Here is a 26,356-nt window from a genome sequence, read left to right as displayed (position 1 = left end):
GGGCTGCCCCTGGATCCCTGGCAGTGCCCAAGGCCAGGCTGGAGCACTGGGACAGTGGGAGGTGTCCCTGCCATGGCAGGGGTAGAACTAGGGGACCTTTAAGATCCTTCCAACCCAAACCATTCCAGGATTCTCTCTTATCTCTCTAATCCTCCTGCTTTTCATTATTTCTGGCTTACTCTTTCGTACTTTCTGTTTCCCTGGTCTCTTCCCTCTCTGCTCTGCTGGCAAGGATCCTGCTCTTGCTGCTGGCAGCCTCAGCCTCGCTGACCAAACCACATGTTCTGCTCAGAGCATGGCTTGGAGCTCTCCAGAACATCGAGAGCTGCACCCAACTATTGCAATAGGAAGATTTTTTGCCATATCATTCAAGTGAGAAGAGCTGGCTGAATTTTTATGAGGGAAAGGGATGTTACAGACAGCCTGGGACATGAGAAAACCGTTTTCTTTCTTTGATCTTATTTTTTTAAAGCCCAAATTTGATCTTATTTTTTTAAATCCCCAAAAGTTTTTTGTGGGGAGGAACCAAATCTCTCTCACTAAAAAAAAGTGTTGAAGTTTCCAGCCTGTTTCTCTACCCAGGGAAAAAGGAGAAGTCCCTGCACATCACTGTGTGTGCACATACACCTCAAAGAAAGTTTCTGTTTTCATGAGAACTTTCCTGGGGACAAAAAAAAACCGAATTTCAACAGTCTGGGTAAGTCTAAATGGCAACATCTGCATGCCAAGCACTAACTAAATGAGAGATTTCCTTGGGGAGGGTGGGCTGCTGCAGAGTGACAGGGAGCAAGGAAGGAATTTAGGAATTTTCCTGGGATACAGGAACCCCTTCCAGCTGCGCATCAGCTGCCAGCAGAGCTTGTTCCTCCCAGCTGTGCTGCTGATCAGTGCTGCTGCTGTATCAGGGATGGATATAAAGACTCCAGTCTTTAGGTGGATCAGAAGGTAAAATATAATAATTCTTTATTAGCAAGAATTCAGTTCTGGAAATGTGGAATTACAGCAGAGCAAGAAGTTGTGAGTGTTATAGTCTCACTGGCTAAGCTGGGACCTGATTGGTCTCAAAGCAGAAACATCTCACATTATTAGTGACTATGAATAGCACGCTGTGGAGAACCATAACTACAAACAATGGTTACAGAAAGAGAAATAATAATGGTTTTAATTATTTTCTTCAAAAATTGCCAGGCTCAGCCTGAAAAAAAAAAATTATCTCTGTTCTTTCTCCAACTGAATTAAGAATATCCACAGGTCAGCTCCAGAGGATCTCCACAGGCTGCAGCCCCTCTCTGTCAGGGATAGCAGCTGTCAGCCAAGTAACACTGACATCATTTTCCCCCAAGTACAGTAGAATCACACTTGTGCAAGTAGCAACAACAGCCTCCTGTGAGAGCACAACGTTTTGTTAAGGTTTTTAATTAAGATGGTTTGGGAGAAGATGAGCCCCAGAGCAGACAAACATCCGATTTTGTGCCTAAGCCCCGACGGTTTGGCGCAAAAGGTGCTCATTGAGCAACGGGAAGCCTCTTGTGAATTCTGCTAAAATGGGAGGGGATGAAGCAACACTTCAGAGAAGCGGACCCCTTCTCTGGGGTCACTTGCTTCCTGTCATCTCACCTTCCCCAAAGCCTCTTCCCCTTTCTCTGGGAAAGAAGAAACTGCCGGGCTGCGCTCTCCCTGCCTCTCGCTCTCCCCCTGCTTCTCACTTTCACTCCCGTGGGTTTCACGTTCCCTTTGCCAGGCGGAAAACCTCACGGAGCTCCAGCCCGTCACCACCAGCACCACCAGCAGCACCAGCAGGAGAGGAGGAGGAGGAGGAGGGCTGATCCTGGTTCCACCCTGCGGGACTTTCCTGGCTTCCTCCAGCAGGGAGCGGGGGGAGCAGGAGCGCTGGGAGGCAGGAGCGGGGCCGGGCGGCGGGGAGCGCTCCCGCGGCTCCGGCCGGGTTTCTACTGTAGGCGGTGCATTCCTCGGGAGGGAGGGAGGGAGTGCGTGCGCCCGGTGCCTTCCCACACTCCGCACTGCTCTTATTTAATGGGGGTCTCCATGCAGGGCAGGCGCCACAGGAGGTTTGGCGGTGCCCGGCTCCCTCGCAGGAGCCATGGAGAGCGCGGTGGAGATGGGAGCGGAGGCTGCGGGCAGCGCGCTCGGAGCGGGGATGCGGCTGCGGCAGGACCTGCGCAGGATCCGCTGTGCGCTGCTGCTCTGCCTGCTGGCCGTGCTGCTGCTCATGCTGCCCACCGCCTACCTGCTGGTCGGGAACCTGAGAGCGCCCAGCTCCTGCGGCCAGGTAAGGCAGGGCTGGGAGAGCCGAGGGGAGGGATGCGGGACTCCAGGAGGCTCCTCAAAATGCAGTTTATTACATCCAGGGTTGTGAGTTATGGAGCCTGTGCCTACAGCCATCAGCTCCAGCAGCAGATAAGCCTGGAGACCCTTCGTTTAGGTTACAAGGCATTCTATACTTTTCTTTTGGTTACAATGCATTATAGACCTTTTGGTTACAATGCATTATAGACTTTTCTTTGCTGAGCATCTTAGTACACTAGAACCAATCTATACCTTAGCTTTTACCTATAGCCTATCATAACTACTGTAATTACCATATTCATGTTACTGTTCTCCAATCACTCAAAGTAGTACATTACAGTTTAAGCTAGAAGTTGTTTTTCAGTTTTCTTGCAGTGGAAAATTCTGAGACTTTTTTTCTACTTGCAACTTTGCTGCCTTGTTTGCCTGTGCTCTCTTTCTGCTTGGTAAAAACATCTTGTTTGAGGTGGGTTTATCCTTTGCTCTAAGCCATAAAAACCCCTTCTAACTAACACACCCTTTGCCTCCTTGATTATCTAGTAATTCTTTTCTTCTGTATCAAAACTTGCTTCCATCTCTATTCCTTCATCACTCTACATTTAAAAATCTTTCTGCTAAGCACAGATATCTGTGAGACTTTCTTGTCAAACTTTCATCCTTCCTGGGTGCACCTGAGCACCCTCTGCGCCTCCCAACGGAGCCTCCCTGGAGCACTTTTAATGCTCGTTGTGAATTTCTCGTGTCTGTGGAGCTTTTCATGCTCTTTGTGAATTTCTCCTGTCTGAGGGCTCATGTGAGACTCGCTGTTGCATTCCTTCTTCCTCACCCTGAGGATAAATCTCATTATTGCTCGTTCTTTTTTAACTAACGGTTCCTTACTCTCACTGAGGTCACAAGCAGAGTACATGGCTTTGAAACTTTTATTGCTGTGCTGCAGGGAATGCTTTAAAAATCACTGATTTCTGCCAGATTTTCAGTGCTATGGCTCATTTTCTTCCCTTCTTTGGGGTTAAATCTGGGACAGGACACTGCGGTTTCCCTTGGCAGTGTCCGATTTCAGGAATGCATTACTTTAAAACTTTTTGCTGTGTTGCACGGAATGCTTTAAAAAATCACTGATTGGTGGAAATCATTGTCTCTGCACTGATTTCTGCCAGATTTTTGACACTATGGCTCATTTTCCTCCCTTCTTTTGGGTTAAATCTGTTACTTCCTTGGCAGTGTCTGATTTCAGGAGTACATTAATTTAAAACTTTTATTGCTGTGCCGCAGGGAATATTTAAAAAAAAATCACTGATTTCTGCCAGATTTTTTGATGCTATGGCTCATTCTCCTCCCTTCTTTTGGGTTAAATCCGTGGCTTCCCCTCACAGTGTCTGATTTCAGGAAGATCTGCTGATGTCAGTGGGTCAGTCACCCATCACTGGGCTGACGGCTACAGCTCTGGTGAATAATTAATTATTATTAATGCAAACTTCTGCAGAGATCTGATTTGAGGCAATTAAGGGAGTCTGGCCCTAGACTTCACATCCTGTTTTTAACTCCCTATTAAAACTTTCTCTCAGTCCAGGACTCCTCTCAGCTCCTCTCCTTTGGCAGACTTTGCTCCCAGCCATACAAACTTCTCTGCTGCTCCATCCCTCCTTCAATTCCCTATTCCCGGGAGGCTGTGAGCTCAGCAGGAATGCCCCGTGCTGTAAATTGGTGAATTAAGCTTTGAATTTTAGCTTCAGGTCTGAAATTCCGCAGTTAACCAGCAGGGTCCCAGAAAGGGGGGTTGGTTTTGGGTGGCCTCGAGGGCAGGTTTGTCCCCTGGCTCATGTTCAGCCCAGGGATGCTCAGGGAGGGGAAAGCTGCTGACAGCTCCTGGGGACCCCGAGGCTGCTCTGCCCGGGCGATGCTCAGGGTGCAGCATCCTCTTCCTCACTGGGTTCTAACCTGGTGCAGCCCCTCGGGCTGGTGAATCTGGCAGTTCCTTGAGTGATTCTGCCCTGGCTGTATCACTGCTGTCGGCTCCAGGCTGCACTGCCTGCAGGTGCCAGCACAGCTTTCTTCAGGGGCTGGGCACCATCTGAGAGGATTTGGGGGCCTTCAGTTCTGGAAATGTGGAATTACAGCAGAGCAGAGGCTGAACGTGGAGGAGCTTGAAAAGCTGCGTGCTGCTTGAGGTTGGGTTGGTAAAATTCACGAGGTGCTTTGGGCACTCTGCTGCTGCTCTGGGTTTGTTTGTGTCCCACCAGAGAAGAACAGTTCAGTCTTGAAACAGTCTTGGAGCAGAAGAATAATCAAATGTTAACTTGTTTAATCAATCCAATGCGTTCCTGGGTTGTGACCCTATTGGCAGGGTTAGCAGAGTAAAGTTCTTTTATGAGTGGGTTTGGCTCCTGAAGAGGAAAAGCACATCGTAAACGATCGGAATTGCAACTCTGGAGTGCATTCCCCTGCACCTGCTCCCAATTAGCAACACGTAATGTTTCCACAATGATGTTATGAGGTGATAAAGGAGTTACAACCTCTGCAAGTCCCAGGGAGGAAGAGGAAAGTCATCGGGGCTGGCAGAGTGCCCGGGGTGCTGTGGGAGGAGCTGCACCTCTGCTGGGCCCTGCCACAGCCCGATTCTCATTCATTCTGCTGCTCTGTGTGCCCACCATTCCCTCTGCTGCTCTGGGTGCTCATCATCCCCTCCACTGCTCTCTCTGCTGCTCTCTGTGCCCACCATTTCACTCTGCTGCTCTCTGTGCTGCTCTCTGTGCTCATCATCCCCTCCACTGCTCTCTGTGCTGCTCTCTGTGCTCACCATTTCACTCTGCTGCTCTCTCTGCTCACCATTTCACTCTGCTGCTCTCTGGGGTCACCACTCACTCTGCTGCTCTCTGTGCTGCTCTCTGTGCTCATCATTTCACTCTGCTGCTCTCTGTGCTGCTCTCTGTGCTCATCATTCATTCTGCTGTTTTCTGTGCCCATCATTCCCTCTGCTCTCTGTGCCCACCCTTCACTCTGCTACTCTCTGTGCTCACCACTCATTCTGCTGCTCTCTGGGCTGCTCTCTGGGCCCATCATTCCCTCTGCTGCTCTCTGTGCCCACCATCCCCTCTATTGCTTCTGTGCTGCTCTCTGTGCCCTCCATTCACCCTGCTGCTCTTTGTTCTCACCACTCACTCTGCTGCTCTCTGTGCTCACCATCCCCTCTATTGCTTCTGTGCTGCTCTCTGTGCCTTCCATTCCCTCTGCTGCTCTCTGGGGTCACCACTCATTCTGCTGCTCTCTGTGCTGCTCTCTGTGCCCACCATCCCCTCTGCTCTCTGTGCTGTTGCCCAGCAGGACAGCACACAGGGTGGATGTCTCTGCCTGTGTGGCTGCCTCTGAATGCCCCAAGGAGCCAAACCCCCCAGGAGTCTGCAGGTTCAGAGAGGTTCAGGCCCTGGGAATATTTCTGGGTGTGAAAGCTCTCTGGAAAATGTCTTTTTGCATTTCCTTCTGCATTCAAAGTTTGCTAAATGACTCTGTCCTCATGTGCCCCACTGACAGCTTGGATCAGGAGTTTGGGACCAGCCATGTGTGTCAGAGCTCTCTGGGGCACTGGTTTGGGGTGTGGGTGCCCTGGGATGAGTGGGCAGCCCTGATGATGAGCATTGGCCTCCTGACCCTCGCAGCCCACGGGAGGAGTCCTGTGCTCGCCCCACGGAGCTCTGCCCACACACAATTGTCACCTTCCAGTGCTCTGGGAACAGCCCTGGGAGGAGGGAGGGACTCAGCAGGTGAGGAGCAGATGGAGTAAATTCCTGAGTCCTTCCTGGAGCCAGGAGGAGAAGGGAAGCCCGGGCAGGTTTGTGCAACAGGGGAGTGTCCCTGGGCATGCTGCCCACAGGGCGAGGCACCTCGGTCATCCCTGCCTGGCCCTGGTGTCACCTGGTGCCTCTGAAGGGATGCAAACTCATCTCTTTCGCTGGAAATGTCCCTTTCAGGAAAAAGCAGGGCAGGTTATGTCATTACAGCAACATGTGTGGGCTACCAGTGTTCTCTGTGTGTCATGGTGCAATGCATCTTGGATGAATAATTCCAGGCTGGTGATGGTTTTTCCTGGACACCTTCCAGGCTCCTTCCATGCTCATTTGGGAAAGAGAAACCACTTTCTTTTGTGTTTCAGTCCAGAGGGAGGAGAGGAAAAAGGGTTTTTCAAACCAGAGCACGTGGCTTGTGTTACTAGCAGGAAATCTATTTTAAGGCCATAGTGGTGCCCTGCTGGAGGAAGGGCAATCCTTCCTCAAAGGGAAGCCAAGTTTCGGGCTGAGTTCCCAAAACCATCCATGGAAAGGCACAGGAGAGCAGCTCTGGCTGCCTCAGCATCCCACTCAGCAGAGCAGCAGGTCCTGTGGCCTGGAGGAGTTGGTGTTTGGGTTTATTTTTCATGGCATCCTTGGCACGTCAGGGTCACGAGCAGCATAAAGAGGAATCCCAAGGGTTGGACATGCAGCTGTGTGCCAGGTATGTGCCATGTTAGCTGGCACTGGAAAAGGGACTTGCTGCAGAGCAGGAGGAACTGGAAAATCCCAGAGGCTCCAGCTGGATCCTGCTGGAAAGCTGGCAGCAAACCCCAGGAGAGATCTGCCCTCATGGCCTGCCCATAAAGGAAGGAGAACCTCAAAAGCTTCCTGATCTTTGGGGAAGGAGGAATAACTGGGAAGGAGCAGCAAGCACACCTGGATGGGCCCAGGTGTTGGGATTCCCCCTCCAAAGGCAGCACCAGTTAAATCCCTGCCTGGCCACTGCTGCTGGTGCAGGTGTTCCTTGTGGGCACATGCCTTGGGTACAGCCTTCCACTGGGCAGCAAAATGCTCTGATTGAAGCCAGTTTCTACTGGCACAGACCAGTTCCTGCCAAAAATTCCCAGCCCAGGCCATGCAGCATCTCTGGAGTTAGAAAAATTTGGGTTTATGTAGTGCACATGGCCTGCAGTGATCCTCCCTGTGAAACAGGGCTGGAGATGGAGGAGCTGGGGGAATTCATTCTGCTCTTATCAGTCCCTCTGCCTGCAGAGCCAGCTGCTCTTGCCATGCCACTGGATATCAGCCCTCCTGTTTGGGTTTAGCAGGACCTGGGTACAGATGCACTGGGGGTTTTTGGAGCTTTGTGGTACCAGAAGTGTCCAGCAGCCAGCAATGCCCAGGGTCATTAGAGCTGCCTGTCCAAACATCTGTGAGTCAGCTCAAGGGGGGTTTTCAGCATCACTCAGTGGTTGGGCTCTCCAAAGTAACCAAAGGGAAAATTGAAGCTGTGAACTTTTCAGAACCACAGCTGAGCAAGAAAGGGAAAAGAGAGAAAAGCACTGATTGTGTGAATGTTCTCTGCATTGGCTCCTGCTGCTCAGCTCTCCCTCCCCATCAATGCACAACATCTGTGCTTATTCAGTGCCTGTTTCTCACACCTGGTCATTATGCAGCATTTTCTGTTGCTAAAACATCATCTGTAGGTGATTTGTATTTATATTTACACCTTTATGAGATAGCACAATTAGGGAAAAAAAAAAAGAACAGCCATACCTTTGCCAAGCAACAGAATAATTTCACACCTTGCTGTGTCCCCATGCTCTATCTGCTCTGTCCCTCAGCATCTCTGAATGCAGCTCCTGCACCTGGAGTTTCCAGCTGGATTTCTTAGGAAACAAGTAAATTTAGGTTTAAACAAAACCTTTTTGTTATCTTTTATAAAGAAGCAGAATTCTTCTTGCTCTCCTTCCCATTTTCCTGCCACCTCTGTTTGGATTGCAACATCCAAGTTTATACAAGGAACTTCAGCAGAAGTTAAGCTTCAAGTATGTAAACAGTTCCACAGAAGTTGCAATCTTAAATATAGGTTTGGGATTGATTTTTTCCCTGGCTGCAGAATCCTTAGAGAAATGAGAATTAGTCACTTGGGAAATAGGTAGGAAATGCCACACAAGGAATGTGTAAATAATACTCTAGGTGAATACACCTGGCTGAAAGCCAGGGGAGTGTGAGGGAAATCCTAAATTCTGACCTTGTGCTTCCCACCAGGGCAGGGACAAAGGCTGGACTGAGTCACATCAGCAGGGCACTCATGGTTAGTCACCACAGAGAGCAGGACCTTGAAACTCCTCACACATGAGGAAAGGCTCAGGAGTCTCCTGGACAGCACAGCACCAATTTTCTGGAAGTTCACAGTGCCACACTGGAAGTTCACACCAGTCTCTGCAGGAGGCTGCTGGGGCTGGGCCACACATTTCTGTACGAGGTGGGCAAGGGAATATAAAACAAAAAGGAGAATTTTCCCTACTGCTTCCTTCTCCATTTCCCCCCCAGGCTGGAGCAGCTCTTTTAGAAGTGTCTGTTTGCTGCAGCAGCACACGGATGTTTACTTCCAGTCAGACATTAAACTGTCCTTGGCTTTCCTGGAGCAGCCAGCACCCCCCAGCCCAGGCAGGCCAGGCTGCCTCTCCTTCCACAAACATTCCCCTTCCCCAGCCAATAGAAATTCTCTATTTTCTCCTTCTCCTGCAGTGTTTGAAGCTGTGTGAGACACAGCCAGCAGGAGCCAGCTTCAGTATCTACATATTAATATTGTTCCAGGTTTTATTGGGCAAAGTGCCTCAAATACTTTGCTATGAGCTGGTCAGGGGTGGTTTATTCAGTTTATTCAGTGTGGTTTTGGTGTCTGCCCATAAACACACTGTGCCAGCCCTGTGTGCTCCTGAAAGATGTTCTGGGGTGGGGGTTCCTGACAGCCCTGAGGGTCAGTCCTGAGGGTCAGCCCTGAGGGTCAGCACAACCCAGGCTGCTCTAAGGGCTGCTCCTCAGAGCCCTGCAAGGGCAGATGTGAGGCAGCATCCCCAGCATCTGGCAGTATCCCCCAGCATCCCACACTATCCCCACCATTCCCCAGCATCCTCCAGCATCCCCAGAACCCCCAGCATCCCCTAGTATCCCCAGCATCTCCCAGCATCCCACAATATCCCCCATCATAGCCCAGTATCCCCAGCATCCCACAACATCCCACAGCACCCCCAGCACCCCACAGCATCCCCAGCACCCTCTAGCATCTCCCACCGTCCCCAGCATCCCCCAGCATTCCACACCATCCCACACTATCCCCCAACACCCCCAGCATCCCCCAGCATCCTCAGCATCCTGCACCATCCCCAGCATCCTACACCACCCCACACCGTCCCACACCATCCCCCAGCACCCCACATCATCCCCCACCATTCCACAGCATCCCCAGAGCCCCACATTGTCCCCAGCACCCCCCAGTATCTTCAGTATCCCCAGCATCCCACAGCACCCCATAGCACCCCCCAGCATCCCCAGTACCCCCAGGATCCCACATCACCCCCCAGCATCTCCAGCACCCCCCAGCATCCCCAGCCCCCCAGCCTGCTCCCTGTGCCATGCCCGGTGACCCGGGGGACAGAGCAGGAGACTCAGGACACCGAGTGTGTGACAGGCACAGCCCCTGGGGACTGCCCGAGCTCGGTGACAGCAGGGCAGGGCCTCAGGGCCGTGAGGGCAGTGGGGGTGTCCAGCTCCAGGAGGGAGTTGCAGAGCAGAGGGAGGATGAGCCTTTCCCAGGGCAGGCTCCGAGCAGCAGAGCTCACCCTGCAGCTGCTCCCTGGCTCTGCTCAGCTCCTGCTCCCCAGGAGATCACCCAAAATCCCAGACAGACCTAAGGAGCAGCCTTGGTCTGAGTGCAGGACAAAAGGCAGGTGGAGCTGACCCAACTCAGTCTCTCCAGGTGTTGTGGGGAAGCTTTGCTCCTGTAAGGGCTCAGTCCTGGCTGCCTTGAGGAGAATCTGTCACCTTGCTCTGCTTGCTGTGCCCGGATTGAGGGCAGGAGAGGCTCTGCAGGGCTGGACAGTCACCATGCATGGCTGGGTCACTCTGCTGCTGCTCTCCCAGCCATGCCAAGGGCTTGTCCAGCTCAGAACCTCACAGACCTGCCCCAGCTCCTGGAACCTGTCAGAGATGAAGGCAGCTCGAAACCAACAGCAGAAATGTCCTGCAGTGAACAAAGACTTGTCAGGGCTCACCTTTTAGCCAAAATGCTCCATCTGAATTCACTGATGTTTGTTGGGGAAAGTGAAACAGGAAAGCCTTATCAATATGATTGCCTGGCAAAGGATTTTGAGAATATGGAAACTATAAGTGAGATGGAAATGAAAGCAAGCTTTGAGATCCCTCAGTTACTGAACAGCTGGAAAACAATGGTGTGGCCTGCTGAAGGTGATCCCCTTTTGATGGAACAACACCCTCTGCTTGCAGACAGGCCCAAGGGGCAGAGCAGACCCTGCCAGCTTGGCAGAAGGGGCCCAAAGAGGAGTTTGTAGGGTTTAAAATGTAACACAGGATGGTAATGCAATGATTCTTATAGGCTGTATGGAAATGCTATAGGATTTGTATCTTGTACTAGATTGGTTAGTGAGAATTAGAATATTCAACACAGAAGAAGATTTATTGTATTGTAATGGGAACCTCGCTCTCTTACCCTTTTACCCTCTCACCCTCTCTCCCCCTCTCTTCTCTCAGTCCTGCTCTGAGCTGTGCCTGGCAGCTCCCAGCAGGGCCCTGCCCCCAGGCCCTTTGCAATGAACCCCAAGTTCCAGCCCTGGCTCCAGAGATCTCTCATCTCCATCCATCCCCACCGTCCTACCCCCGACCCTCTGACAGATGTTACTGCAGCTGTTCCATGTTCTGGGCCAATTCCCACAGACCCTGTGAGCTGATTGTTGTCACTGTCCCTGCAGGTCACAGAGGAGAGGGGCTCTCACTTCCTGAAGCAACGAGCAGTGGCTGCTGGTGAGTTTGCCACCCTTTCCCCTGTGGTGTTGCAATCCCAGCACACCTCTGCCCTCACCACCCCAATCCCTGCCCAGACAAGCCAGCCAGGGCACACTGAGGGAGATAGCAGTGGGCAGAGTGAAATGGGAACATTTCTAACCCCAGGCTGGGAAGCTGTACAGGCACAGGCTTCCCCCACAGCTCTGCAGGGTTGGGGTGTTTGTGAGGGTCCCCAGGACGAGGTGAGAGATGAGAATCTGACTCCAAATTCTCAGAAGGCTGATATATTATATTATATTATATTATATTATATTATATTATATTATATTATATTATATTATATTATATTATATTATATTATATTATATTATATTATATTATATTATATTATATTATATTGCTATATTAAAACTATACTAAAGAAAGAGAAAGGATACATCAGAAGGTTAGAAAAGAATTAATAATAAAAACCTGTGACTGACCAAAGTCCCAACACAGCTGAACTGGGATTGGTCATTAAATTAAAACAATTCACATGCTGGGTAAACAATTCTCCAAAGCAGCAAAACAGGGAGAAGCTGAAGCTTCCCATCTTCCCAGGAGAAGAAATCCTGGGGAAGGGATTTTTCATAAAATATCACAGTGACATTGCAGGGTCACTGGGACTCCCTGAACAAGCGCCAGCAGGGATTTGGGAGCCTGTGCTCCCCACCCTTCCCCTCTGCTTGCCTCAGCAGTTCAGGACACAGCCACAATGTGCCCTGCTGAGGCTGCAGCAGCTCTGCCAAACTCCCCTGTTGGCATTTATCACCTCAGGGGGGTCAGTAAGAGCTCAGCAAATCAGCCCTGACTCAGAAAGAGCCTGCACGTTTCCTCAGGGGAGTCAACCACCACTCATATTCTGTTGACTTAGGGAAGGTTCTTCCCCCAGAGGGTGCTGGCACTGCCCAGGCTGCCCAGGGAATGGGCACGGCCCCGAGGCTGCCAGAGCTCCAGGAGCCTTTGGGCAGCGCTGCCAGGGATGCCCAGGCTGGGATTCTGAGGTGTCTGGGCAGGGACAGGGGTTGGATTGATGATCCTGTGGGTCCCTTCCAGCTCAGGATATTCTGTAATTTTATTATTGAACAGCAGCAAACATCCTGACACCATTTTTTTCCCTTTTCCCTCAGTTACAGACACGCTTTCCAGTGCAGAGAAGCCACGAGCTCACCTGACAGGTAATTCTTGTTCACAACTAAAGCCTTTTTACAGCCGATGTTGTGCTTCAGGAAGCTTGGTCCCTGTGGATCTGGTGGGAGCAGGTGTTGTAGGAAGCATGGAGAGCAGAATAATCAGCTCTGCCTTGTTGAGCAGGCCAGGCTGAGGGCAGTGTGTCTGCAGTGAAGGGCCCACGAAGGGACAGCTGACAGAAATGTCACTTTTCTGAGCTGTTTCTTTCATTGAATGACCAGCTTTTGTAACTGAACTGAAACAGGTTCCTGATGTCTCAGTGATCTGCTGAATCCCCCAGAAAAGGCAGGGAAGGAGCTCCTGTGAGCCCTTGTGGAGCAGTGAATTTGCAAGAATTACAAGTTTTGGAGCAAACTCAGGTCAAATCAAGCTAGTTTTAGTTTATTTTTCTGCAAGGCCTGACTCAAACTCCACACACACCATATTCCCATTAATCCTCCCTCCTGTTTTCAGTGAGATAATCTCTGACACATTTCAGAGCAAGCAGGGAAAGGGTAATGCCAAACTGAGCCCTCCGAGCTTTTATGTTGTGGTAGGAAGGTGCCATCACAAACTCCTGTCACAGGGTGGGCTGCCAGGCCTTTCCAAAGAGCTTCCAGGCCTTTCCAAAGAGTTATCATCCATTTCCAAAGAGTTATCATCCCTTTCCAAGAGGCTTCCATGCCTTCCCAAAGAGTTATCATGCCTTTCTGAAGAGCTTCCAGGCCTTTCCAAAAGGTTTCTGTGCCTTTCCAAAGAGTCATCATGCCTTTCCAAAGGTCTTCCGTGCCTTTCCAAGAGTCTTCCATGCCTTTCCAAAGGGTTTCCATACCTTTCCAAGAGGCTTCAGTGCCCTTCCAAGAGTCTTCCATGCCCTTCCAAGAGTCTTCCATGCCTTTCCAAGGGTCTTCCACGCCTTTCCAAGAGGCTTCCATGCCTTTCCAAGAGGTTTTTATGCCTTTCCAAGAAGCTTCAGTGCCTTTCCAAAAGGTTCCCATGACTTTCCAAAGGATTATCATACCTTTCCCAGAGTTTTCCATGCCTTTCCAAGAGTCTTCCATGCCTTTCCAAAGGTCTTCCATGCCTTTCCAAGGGGCTGCCAGCAGCTCCAAGGTCCCCACATCACCACCTCACCCTTGAATCTGTCACCACCCCAAGGACCTTGCCCTGGGACATCCCCCACCCTCGCCAGGTCCACCCACATGGAAAATTCAGTTATTCCCAGAGAAAAGTTCCTGCCTGGCTCCAGTGTGGATGGAGTGAGTGCCAAAGGGTTTTCCAGCTGGCCTGAGGCCTTTTATCCCTCTCCAAAGCACAGCTCACTGCAGAGGCTTCCCCAGCACGCCGGGGTGCGCTTTGTAACCTGAGAAATGCAGGAAGTGCTGGGATGCTTCTCTCTTGATTTCCTGCAGAAACCAAATCCACCCCCAGGGCTCCATCACTCTGCAGCTCAGGGCTGATGCATTCCCAGCACAGTTTCCTTTCCTTGATCCAGCAGCTCCTTCCTGATGCACATCCTTGGTGCCTTTCCCTTTGCCACGGGGGTTTCTGGAGCTCCAAACCTGGCTTGGCTTGGCCATAATCACAGCTTAGCTCAAGTGCCAGTTTTAAGGAGCAAAACCTTGCTTCTATAAGGTTTTGGTTTTTTAAATCCCCCCTGGCAGAGAGGCCCAGAGGCTCCAGTGAGTCAGAGGAGCAGCCAAAGCTCTGCTGGGCTGCTGGGAACTTCCCTGGGTTGCACAAAAGCCCAGCTGCCACAGGGAAACACCCAGCAGTTTTCTCCACATTTCTCCAGCCCCCATATTTACAAAAATTTCCTTTGCCATCACTCCCAGGCAGCCTCCCAGGGTGTGTGTCCATCCCCTCTGGCATTCCACTGAGGGCCAGTCACTGCTGGCCATAGAAAGGAGCAAGAAAAGGGGAAACTTAAAGGAATTTTCTCTCTCCTTTCTGTGCTGTGCTATGTAGTCATCAAGAAACCCAGTATCTATGGATTATTTCTGACCTTTTTTTAGCCTGAACATATTCCTGGTGCTTCTCCCTGTGGCAATGAATTTCCCAGCTTAACAGCACTTTGCAGGCAGAAAATATTTCCTGTTATTTTCAGCTCTGTGCATAATAATTTCATGGGCTCCACCCTGGTGTTCTCTTCTCAGAAACAATGACTTGTGCACAGAAAGTGTAAAAGAAATAATTATTCCCCTGATCTGTGTTACATTCCCATACCTCAGGTGTTTTCAATGTGAAGGTGGCAGACTGCAAATCCTAAACTGTAGGAAATCTCTTCCACACCTTTATTCTGTCTTTTTCTAGTTTTAGGCACATCTGTTGTGAAGGTGAGAACAGAGGAGTGAGAGGAATGAGAATTGGATGGAGCTCTTTGGGAATGCTCTGATTAATTGGCAGTAGCAGAACAGCTCCATGTTTTGGTGTCTGTTCCTTTATGATAAATCTTCCAGCTGCTCTGGGCCTTTTTAACTCACACTGAGAATTTTTATTCACCCAGGCTGGAATCCAGATCTCCCCTCCCTGATGGCTTTACCCACTGAGATGTGCCAAAACCCAGCTCAGAGCTCCCTCCAAGCCCATTTCCTCCTGTGCATTAATGTTCATTTGGGGCTTCTCCTTGCCTTGCCATCATCCCCTCCCCACTGACTCGGTTGGGTTTGGGGTCAGGATTCAGGGCAGTGCCTGCTCCTTCTTGTCACCAGCCTGTGGCACAGGGGATGGCCAATGCTGCAGCACCTCGTGCTCCTGGTGCTGCAGTGGTCCCAAACCTGGCACCTGCCTCGTGCTCCTCCTCCTGTGGTCCCAAACCCACCTCTAAATGTGGGCAAAGCCTCATTTATGCCTCCAAATCACCTTTATTAAATCCTCAGGGCATGAACTGGAGCAGCAGAGGACACAGGACCTTGCACCACAAGGGTTCCACAGGCTCCAGTTTCTTGCTCAGACTCAGAGTTGTGGATGAATCTCTCCCATTGGTGCTAAGAACTGCAGAAACCCCACAAATTCAGCACAAAATAGATCCTAAATTTGACAGGCAACAGGGATTCTCCAGAAAGGGACTGAACCAAAAGGGATTTCGGGACCAGGAGAATTAAGGGATACCAGAAATTTATAGTGTGTGAGAAAATAGAAGGAACTGTGGCAATGAATCTCTTATTAAAAGCAGATTTTAATCTCTTATTAAAATCAGATTCCTTCAAGAATTAGTACCATAGGTATATTTGCAGGAAGAGGAGCTCCAGAATTTAGGAAATAAATGAATAAATGACAAGTACAAAGTACAGCTGCTGCTAGAAAAGGAGCTGTGCTGTATTCAAAAGCACTTGAATGTTCATTTTATTCTCCTGTTACTGAAAGCATGGGAAAAACTAATTAACTTGAAAATAGAGAGCATCAATAGAGAGAGATTCATCCTAAAAGGGAGGCTAAAGCTGTGAAACCTGACTAATTCTGGAAGTCAGGAAGTCATGTAGTTCATTTGAGATCTTATCATATTCTATAACTAATAAAATCTATTTTATAACTAATATAAAAATTCATTGTGGAATTGAGTGTCATTGACATTTTAAATGCATCATTCTATGAGGAAAGAATATTTCACAGGCAGCTTCTCTTCAAATTCCCCCAAAATTCCAGAGATGGAATAGAGCCCAGGACATTTTCTGGAAGTATTCTGATCTTTCCTCACCCTTCCCACCTCAAACAAGATTCCCTCTGTTCTCTGAGATGAATTGCTCTGAGCTCTTGCAAAGCTCAGAGTGATCCAAAGCTAGCTGAGCTTTTCCCAGGATTCAGAAAGTCCCTGAATTGAGGGATGGTGCATTGAGGTGAATGCAGATGAAGGCAGATCAGGAGCACTTTCTTTCATTCCCCTCTCTGTGTCAAAGCTCCATTGTCTCTAACCTTTAGAATCTTTCTATAATTTTGCTTTCCTTGCTGCCACAATCCCAGTCTGTCTTCCTCCTCCCTGAAATATTTTTCCCATCCACTTTGCCTCCTGGGAAAAGATCAGAAGGATTTGATACTTCAGCAGCACCAAAAAAAAAAAAAAGAAAAAAAAAAGAAAAAAAAAAGGCCATTATTTTGTTGTGCTACTCAGAGAATATAAAAGGAATTGCACTCCTAACAGCTTCCTGTCTCCTCATGGATTATTTGTTGTTGGAAAAGAGGGAAACAGATGCCACTGGGACATGAGCACATTCCTTTTGCTCATTTCACCCAGGATGGACCTACTGGTTATTGCCAAGGGAATTCCAAAGCCTTCCCTCACCTGCATTCCATTTGTCCCCCTTCCCATGCACACACCCCCTTCCCCAAATACTGAATAAAAATCATCTTTAAACATGAACACAAGCTCATTAAAAAGGCCTCAGTTCCTGGAACTCTGTTCCCTCAATCTTTTCTAAGCATTCATCATTCATTTTCCAGGTTCATTTCAATATCTGAGATAATCTTCATGGTTTTTGTCCTCTTCTTCCCACTGCTGCTGTTTTAGCACAATTCCATGTGGCAGGCAGTAGAGAGCAGAGACAACTCTTGATTCCCTGCAGAAAACCATGCAAGGGCTGAGGTTTATTGCCCTCTCTGTTGTGTGTGAGCAATCAAAGTTGGGAAGGCAAAAGGGCAGCAATTCCCTCATTTTTCCCCTGCAGGCTGGGGAGCATCCTCAGCTTGGATCAGACTGATGCTGGGGTCAGGACTGGAGCTCAGTCTGCTCACCAAAAGATTGGGAGCAAAAAAGCCTGGAGGAATGTTGAGGCTGACTCCAAATGCAGTATTTTGTTCCAGATAAGCATTAAAGAAAGAAAAAAGGGGAAGAGAGGGATAAAAATGGTTTAAAATAGAATGCGTTGTTTTGGAATTGAAACTCTTGAAGCACAGTGGGGTCTTTGGGGTTTTTTGCTAAAGTCCAGTGACCTTGGTAGAGCAAAAGCAATTCTACAAGAGATGTCCTTGAGAGCACAGAGGAGGAGAAGGGCTGAGGAGCCCCAGCCTCCTTAAGAAGAAGCAGGAAGAGAAGTCCAAGTGGTGACACATGGTGGTGACCAGTGTGGGCATTCTGCAAGCTCAGCAGCGTCTTTCTAAGAAACAGAATTGCAACCCACCCCTCCTGAAGGAAAAGATGGTTTAGAATGTCCTCTTCCTGTCCCTAACCCTTAGGTCAGGATTCAGGGCAGTGCCTGCTCCTTCTTGTCACCAGCCTGTGGCACAGGGGATGGCCAATGGCATCCAATGGCCAACCCTTAGGCACAAGCATGGTACAACTGTCCCAGTGCTGGTGTCACCTGAGGACAAGGTTTTCACTCTGGAAATGGGTGAGATGGGAAGGTAAAGCCATCCCCATCTTCCCAGTGCCAGGAGACTCAGCCTTGAGGATGGACAGCTCATCCTTTGGGGTCTGACCCACAACCAGGACTCCCAGGCACAGCTTACACTGTCAAGATCTTCCCAGAGCACCCTTGGCTTTCAGACCTGACAGCTCAGACCTGGACACCCTGTGGGCACTCTGGACAACACCCCTGGACAGTTGTCCTGTGTGGGAAATGGACTTGTAGAGAGTTTTTAGGGTTTCCTTCTATCAAATCCTAAGGGTGTATTTCCTTCTATCAAACCCTAAGGGTTGTTTTTTCAGGGTTATTTCACTCCAACCTGCAGCTTCACCTTTCCCTACCCATTAAATTAAGGCTCTAGCGAGCTGCAGGGGAGTGATGGCACAGAAGAAGAAGAACAAAAAGAAGAAGGAGAAGAAGGAGAAGAAGGAGAAGAAGGAGAAGAAGGAGAAGAAGGAAAAGAAGAAGGAGGAGGTTCTATCAAACCCTAGGGGATCTTAATTCAATGGGTAGGGAAAGGTGAAGCTGCAGGTTGGAGTGAAATAATCCCAAAAAAACCACAACAAAACCCTAAGGGTTTGATAGAAAGGTTTCTTTTAGGGTTTCTTTCTATCAAACCCTAACTCTCTCCAAATCCATTCCCCACAGTCCTGCAGCCCATTCAGTTCACTGTGAAATAAGAACATTTCTGCCCCAGCTTTTTTGCTCACCCTGTTTAAACCCCTCTCCCCTCAGAGCAGAGATTTCACGTCCCACCCACCCTGTGCCACCCTCACCCACGCTCCTCTCCCTCTCTCTCCCCGCTGCAGTGAAGAGGCAGGACCTGGCCAGCGCCGTGGGGAGCCACATGCCCATCCTGCAGTGGGAGGACAAGCGAGGCCTGGCCTTCACCAAGAACAACCTGAACTACTCCAGCAACGCCCTGGTGATCCCCGTGTCCGGAGATTACTACGTGTACGCCCAGGTCACCTTCCGCGGGCCCGTGGAGAGCAGCCACAAGGCCAGCTCTGTCACTGAGATCATCACCAAGGTCACTGACAGCTACCCCGAGCCCACCCAGCTGCTGATGGGCACCAAGACCCTCAGTGAGAACGGCAATGGTTGGTTCCAGCCCATCTACCTGGGCGCTGTGGTCTCCTTGGAGGTGGGAGACAAGCTGATGGTCAACGTGAGTGACATCAAGCTGGTGGATTACACCAAGGAGCACAAAACTTTCTTTGGGGCCTTTCTGCTGTAGGGCTCTTGCCTGCAGCAGATGGTGGGGGATCCCTCCAGGGTCATCGGGGGGATTTTGTTGGGTTTTGGCTTTGTGGGTGCGTGTTGGGGTGAGATCTCTGCTGTTTGCCTTCTCCTCCTCCTCCTCCTTCTTCTTCTTCTTCTTCTTCTGTGCCATCACTCCCCTGCAGCTCGCTAGAGCCTTAATTTAATGGGTAGGGAAAGGTGAAGCTGCAGGTTGGAGTGAAATAACCCCCAAAAAAAACACAACAAAAACCAAACAAAAACGAACTCAAAAAAACAACCAAAACCAAAAAAAACCAAAAAAAAAAAACCAAAAAACCAAAACAACAACAAAAAACCCAAAACAAACAAACAAACAAAAAACAACAAAAACCAAAAACCACACTCAAAAAACCCCAAACCAAACAAACAAAGAAACGCCAATTTAGAAAAATGAAAGTCATATTGGAGGGGGGAAAATGTATTTTTGAAAGCAAAAGTTGAAAATTCTTCAAAACTTTGTAAGCTAAGGAGGAACGTTTGATACATGTGGGTAGGAAGTTTCTTCTTGAATATTGAGGCTATGCCCTAATTCCACCTTCAATGTACAATTTCCTCAACTCCAAAAAAAAAAAAGCTTTTGAGCTTTCTCCAGCACTTCCAGTATAGTTTTGCATGACCCTTCTTCAGATTCTCCTTTCTAAAAGGTAATTACTTCTCATAATTTCCTTATGAATACATTTACTCAGTACTTTGCACTAACATAAAGCTCAGGTTAATTATTAACTGCTTAATTAATCCCTTCCAACTTCCCTGTAAAGCAGATTAAAATTATATCATGTGCTTTGCAGCAGCTACTTGAGATTTTTGGTTTTTCCAAAAAAAAATTATTTACAGTTCTCTAAGTCCATCTACAGCCTCAAAATATTCTGGAAAAGATCTAGGAAACACACAAAACACTTTCTGCTTCAGCATGAAAGTGGAATGTCCTCTCCAGGTCCTAACTTTAGGATAACAGAAAAAAAAAAAAAGAAAAAAGAAAAAAAAAAAGTGAAAAAACAAGGTAGAAACACAGAGCAAAATTTTGCACACTTTTAAATCAGCCACCGAAATTTTGGGAGAAAACCCCTGCAATGTTTTGCTTTCCATTATATTTAATGCAAGGCAAATGCAACTGAAGAAATCACTGCTTGGGGTCCAGCCACAGCTGATGGTGGCCCAAGGGGACTCCCCAGCCTTGCCTTGGGTGAGGTTTGGCCACCAGTTGTACCCACATGAGGTGAAAGGATCCAAAGACACCACCCTGGTGGAGCTCAGGGCTGTTTAACTTCCCACCTTGCCCTTACTCATTTCCACAGAGCTTTCTGCCTCTCAGGGAAATTCCCTTTTCGCCTCCCCTCCTGCAGCAAACACATCTCCAGCAGTGCCTCAGGACCCCCATGGGTTTGGACCCTGAGCAGCCCCGAGGTCTCACAGCCAAGCACCCACCAGGCTCCCCCTCTGCAGCTCTCCCCTGCCTCACCTCCTTGGATTTCCTCCATTCCTCCACTTCTTGCCCAGAAATGACAGCAAAGCTTTGTCCCTGAGCTGATGCTTCCACCCAAACCCTGGTGGAGCCCCAGGTGCCCCCATCAGGGGTGGGGAACTGCAGTGGTGGGGATGAGGGGCTGTGTCTGCAGAGATGAACTGGGCACAGGCTTTGTGCTGGCGTCAAGCCCATGTGAGACCCTGCAGCTTTGTCCATGGCAAAGCCTTTCCCACCAGGAGACCTTTTGTTGCTCTGGGAAGATCTGCTTGAGCTGAAAAGAAGACAGTGGAGCAGCTGGAGCAGGGAGAGAGGCCAAGGAGATTGGGAAGGGAGGAGAGGAGCAGGAGGAAGGAAAGTCCAGGCAAGACCAGGATCTCTTCATGTCTTGGTGTGAGGACCTTCCTGCTGACATGAAAACTTTTGTGGTAAATCATCTCAAAGTGGAGGATTTTTGCCCATTCTTCCCCATCTGCAATTCCTGGATCCCATAGTTTCTGTCCTTCCCTGTTTTAGGCACATCACAACAGCCGGGACTTTGCCACCCTGCCCTGCCCTCTTTTCCTGCTTCCAGATTTTCCTTGAGTCTCATCACTGAGTGTTGGGCCCTGGCACAACTCTGCCTATTTGGGGAGCTTGACAAATTCCCTGCACCAAAACCTCATCCCAGTTTGGCTTCCCATCCTTTCTTTGACTCATCTTCACCCTCCCCACATCTCAGCTGTCCTCTTGCTCCCTCCTGCCTTCCTGGCCCTGTCCATTAGGTGCAAGGACACTTCTTTGTCCAAACGCCATTTTTTACACTCAATTTCTCCAGCCCGCAAAGAAAAGTGACATCTCAAAATAGGTTTGGATTGGAGAACGTAAATTTAATTATCCTGCAGGCAGATGGAAGCACTCAGAGTCAAGGGATCCTCTCATGTCTTTATGATCCAGATCACTTCCATCTTTGAGCCCTTATTCCTATTTTATCTCCACCTGCCCAGCCTAGTTTTTTTTAGCTATGTTTGGAGCAGTTATTGCCCAATTATCCCATTAACACGACCTCAGCCTTGTTCTGGTGATCCAGCTCCTTTTCAGGGCTCTTCTTCCTGCTCAGATCCCTCCCACCAGGGTAAAATCTGGTGAAATCCCCCACTCTTGGCAATTCTAGACAAAATTATTCCCAGTGAAACCCTGAGACTTTCCATAGCTCAAATTTTGTGAAGTGTTCCCTGAACACCTCATGTTGAGTCTTTGATCCCTTGGTTGTGTGGCCCAAAGCAGGGTCTGAACTCATGAAAACACAAAATCTGCAGCTTTTGGAACGTGTAGAGCACTTTAGGTGACCAGCACGTGAAACAACATGGTCAGTCTCATCAAGGAAGATTTGAATCATTTTTTCAAGACTGGTAATTCCCAGCAATTAGGCAGGAGAGCTCCTGCAAAGGACAAAATAATGTGAATTTGGTTTATCCTTGGAGGAAATTGGAAGGGAAATTCTCTCTCTCTCTTCTGGGATAATTACAGCAATTCAGAAAGCTTCTCTTTTCTACAAATGAGCTGATCATTCTGAGGGCACAAGGCAATCCTGACAGGCTGGGACAGCAGATTTCCAGAGAAGCTGTATCCCAAGGCATCATCACTCAATCCTGGTGTGCTGAACGATGGGAATTGTGAGGGCTGGGGCAGAGCAGTGGGGAATGCAACACCTGGCATTCAAAGAACCAGAATGTGGGATATATACACACCTTTTTCTTTTTTGGTTTTTTTTTTTTGTGGATATTCCATAGAAGTCCCCAGAAGTTCCTTTGGCAATAATGAGCATTTTCTAGCACAGAATTTTGTCCACTGTTGCCTGCTGCAGCTCCATTCCAGGTGTGATTCTCCATTATCCATAGAAATATTTATTTTAGTCCAGTTAGAGCTTTTGCACCCCATTACCCACACCAGCTAGGAGCACATTTAGCACACATTTTATAGGACATAAAACAATATATGTAGCATTACTTGTTTTAAAGTGGTGCAGGCATATTGATCCCCACATGCATCCTCATGGAAATTCTCTATATTCCCTTTTTCCCCCCCTTTTCAGTGCTAATAATGTTACTGTAACAGTGACCAGCACATAAAATAAGTGTTCAGGGGCTGGTTTTGGCCCTGTTTTATATTAGATGTTCCTCCACAGAAGTCAAAGGCATGAAGTCAGAATAAAGCACTTCAGTGAGACCAAAGCCAAGCTTAGAGGAAAATATCTCCAACGGACTGAACCTAAACTGTGGATTATTAGATTTTTAACTTTTTTTTAAGTTAAAAAAGGACACAATTATTCTCAGAAACTTGTGTTTGTTGAGCTAGAAAATATAAAGTGTTTCTGGAGATGTGAAAATGCCCAGGCATCAGCATTTTCAATTAAATGAGAAGCTGGTGAGATCTGGTCATGGGAAGTAGTGACCTTAAAGTCTGTGGTCAAGCTGAACATGTGCTTTGTTTTGGGAGGGGCTGTGAAACTAAAACTATTATCAGGAAAAAAAAAAATGGAATCTGGAGAAAAAAAATGTGAAATAGGCAGCTTTGGCTAAATGAGGTTAAACATATGGTTTAGTTTTGACCCTTCCATTTCTTAGGAAAAAGAGCCCAAAAGCACTTTCCAGAACAAAACCACTGAAAGAAGAAGTATCAAATTATTATTTAACAACTGCTCAAAATATTCTAGATCTTAGAGTTGGCTTCTTCCCTAATCCTTTTCATCCCCCAAAAAACTAACACTAAGCACAACCCAAATTCATCAGAGTACCTACCACTTCCTTTCCCCTTAAAAACTGAATATTGATAAATAAGCATTAACTTTCTCTCCATGCACACACAGAAATAAATTTATTAACTTTTAATCAAGGTATAAAGAAAGCAGCTCCAGTCCTGCCAACATCTATTTGTGCTCAGCACAGCCCTGAGCACGTGGCTGAAGGGGATCGTGGTAAAAACCAGCTCCTGTTTGGTGGAGGGGAGGAGTAAAAGCTGCATGCCTCAAATTAAAAAGTCATAGAAAGTTTTGATTGTGTTTATCCTCAGCTCCATCATGGTTTGGAGCAATCTTCCAAATCAAGGAGTGACTACAGGGACTGTCCAGCACAGGGGTGTTGGCAGGATCAGAGTCCAAAGGATGGACCCAAAAAGATGCTGCTGAGATGATTTTTGGCAGGGGATGTGATGAGCAAACCTCTCTACAAAGGGGGTCCCCAACCAAGCCCAACAGATTTTGGAATTCGCTCGAAAATTTCAACACAATATTCCAGAATTTTGAAGGAATCTTGGTTTTTCACTCCCCTATGGCACAACTGACCACCCTGTCCTTTGCTTTATTTGTCTTGTGAGTGGCCCATCATTTCAGATGAGAAATGAGGAGAGAATTCATTCTTTAGAAGAATCAGAAAATGTCAAGGATCTTTGCCCCGATGTGGGTGTTACACACCAGTAATAGCATTTTGCTATTGTAAGGGATTTTCTAAAAGGGATTGTCTTTTGTCTTGTGCCTCAGCACTGAGATGTATCTTTACCATAAGAACTGACTTAACTTCTTTATATTTTCCCAAGTTTTATGATAATAAAAATGCAACTTAACAAATGTGACCACTTTTGATCCCAGTCCCTTCCCAAAACACTAATCACAATTAAGAGTGACCAGCTAATGCTGATGTATAAGAAACCAGTTTGATTGTGTGTAAATGTGTGAATAATCCTTATTTCATGCAGTTAGAGGTCCCTCAGCAGGGTGAAATCAGGTCCAGACTTTCCCCTGGGAATTTAGAGACACTTGCACTTCATAAGGCAAAAACCATACACAAAAACACCTCAACATTTTGGGAGCCCTATATTCCCAACTGCTCAGCTCCTGGCTGACAGGCACAGCCCAACCAGGAAATTCTGGCCAAATGAGAGTCCAAATGAAGGCAGCAGAGCCCTGGGCACCCCTAAACCCATTCCAGTTCCAGCCTGGCTGTCCTTACCCTCCCAGCAGAGCAGCAGCATCCCCTGGGTGTTCATTCCTCATCCTGGCTGCTGCTATCTGCAATTCCTCTGCTGCCAAGAATGCAAATTCCTTTCTTTCCACCAGCAGCACTGAGAGACATTCTCCCATTTGCCAGATTATTTCTTATTCTCAAAATTTGTTTTGTTTTCCTGGCTTGAACTCAGAGCGTCACATCTCAATTACCTCAGAAGAGGTTTCTGGGGAAGGGCTCTGTGCTCTGCCTCCTGGAAGGTTTTCACTGAATACTCTGGTGGAGGACATTTGTTTCCCCTGCTTTCCACCCACTTGCAGATCCCTGAGAGGTTTTTTTAACAGCCTCTGTAGATCAGCCAGGAGTTGATTAGACAGTGGGAATCAGGCTGCTTTCCCCTGTGACACCAAAAAGATGTTACTTGCTGTTATGCTGGGTGTTTTTTTCTTTTTAATCCAATAACTACCTCACATTTAGCAAAAGCAAAACAGAATTTTATTATTATTATTATTTTCTATTTTAACTTGAGCAGAGCAGAATTCAATTTCACTGCCATTCTACTCCATGCTTTGCACATTTAGGGTAATAACTTGAGATTCTTTGTGGTCTAAACACACTGAGTGTGAGCATTGTGCTGCATTTTGGCTTCCTTTAATCATATCAAAGGTGTGTGCTCTCAGTAAATCCAGGCTCCCTCTCGAGAGTGGAGGGGGAGGGAGGCACATCCCTGGAAGGCTGCACATCCTGGGGAAGGTGGGGATCACTGAAGTGCTTCTCTCCCAGGCTAGAGAGGGATTTTTGTGGTGTTCTTCTGGGTAAAGATGACCCAAGCAGCTGGTGAAAGGGAAAACCCCACTGCTCTCACTGTGGGGTGGGTGGATAATCTCTGTGGGATTAATAAATACAGAGCTGAGCACCAATCCTGAGGGGAGGGCGACTTTTCTGATGCTGGAAAGCCACTGCAGGAAAATCCATGCTGCAGGCAGGACACTGCCCACAGGAGCTGGGCATTCCCAGCTCTCCAGGACCCAACCACAGCTGGATTGATCCCTCTCACCCTGTCCCCCTTCTCCCAGCTGGGGACAAGATCCCAGGGAGCACATCCAGCTCTGGGCCTTCCTCTGGCAAGGCTTTATCCCCATGGAGGATGCAGCACGAGCTGGGACAAACTGGAAGTGATTTTCCCTCCCTCCAAGCCTATAAAAATCCCAGCTGATGGGCAGGGATGTGTTTCCCATCCCTCTCAGCATCCAGACAGGCTCCCAAAGGAAACGAGAGCTCCACTTTTATTTCTTGGTGAGCCCTGGTGCCAGCACTGGCTGCAATTCTCTCCCAGAGGGTGAACTCTGCAGTGACACTTCCAAATTCCCATTTCCTGATCGTTAAATCCCTTGGAACAACATGAAAATCATTGCCTGGGAGATCATAGCCCAGTTTATTAAGCAACATAACTCAGCAGTGTTCAGGTTTTTTGCTGAATTATGAATTAAAATAGCTTTCCAGCTGCTCTCAGTCTTGCACAAATCTCCTTATGTTCTGCCATTGATTGTAGAGTTTTATATTAAAACGTCAAAAAAGGCACTGAAAATGTTTGCTGTATATTTATTGGTACTGTACATAGAGATGTCTTAATTTTATGGAAGAGAAATTGTAATATTCATGGTATAAAGTTTAGATCTGTTATACTTGATGCTATTTCTTTGGGAAATTAAGTTCACAGATAGTTCTTTAAAATGTTCTTTATATCTTAAAGGGAAAAAATAAAATTAATTGGATTCATATTTATTCCTGAGTGTTATTTTATTCTAATAAGCACCCACCAAGTGCTCCATTCACAACTGGGAAGGGCAGACATTCCCCATGTCAAAGTTTATGGTGTGTTATAAATGTGTAGGGTTGGGGTTTTTATATAAACTATGAATTGCATTCAGAATACACACAGAAATGAGTAATCCTGGCATTTCCAGAGCAGTGAAATTAAACCCT

General features: G+C 47.9%; 1 protein-coding gene across 1 annotated transcript; it reads left to right on the top strand.

Annotated features, from left to right (window-relative positions):
• Positions 1-2,101: 2,101 nt before the first annotated feature.
• On the top strand, positions 2,102-26,155 carry TNFSF15 (TNF superfamily member 15). Its single transcript, XM_036394028.2, has 4 exons — positions 2,102-2,290; positions 11,066-11,117; positions 12,269-12,316; positions 18,457-26,155. Exons 1-4 carry the CDS (start codon positions 2,102-2,104, stop codon positions 18,882-18,884), a joined length of 717 nt encoding a protein of 238 aa, XP_036249921.1. The 3' UTR covers positions 18,885-26,155.
• Positions 26,156-26,356: the final 201 nt, after the last annotated feature.

This window comes from Molothrus ater, chromosome 20 (genome assembly GCF_012460135.2).
Source record: "Molothrus ater isolate BHLD 08-10-18 breed brown headed cowbird chromosome 20, BPBGC_Mater_1.1, whole genome shotgun sequence".
Classification (NCBI taxonomy): domain Eukaryota; kingdom Metazoa; phylum Chordata; class Aves; order Passeriformes; family Icteridae; genus Molothrus; species Molothrus ater.
The sequence above is the reverse complement of the archived record's forward strand: the minus strand, read 5'-3'. Positions and strand labels throughout refer to the sequence as shown.

What these genes read in the sequence shown, in the direction of transcription:
- TNFSF15 (XM_036394028.2), top strand. Translation starts at nt 2,102, where the DNA reads ATGGAGAGCGCGGTGGAGATGGGAGCGGAGGCTGCGGGCAGCGCGCTC. An exon ending in CGCCCAGCTCCTGCGGCCAG is followed by an intron (nt 2,291 to 11,065) that starts GTAAGGCAGGGC and finishes CTGTCCCTGCAG; the next exon opens with GTCACAGAGGAGAGGGGCTC. An exon ending in GCAACGAGCAGTGGCTGCTG is followed by an intron (nt 11,118 to 12,268) that starts GTGAGTTTGCCA and finishes CTTTTCCCTCAG; the next exon opens with TTACAGACACGCTTTCCAGT.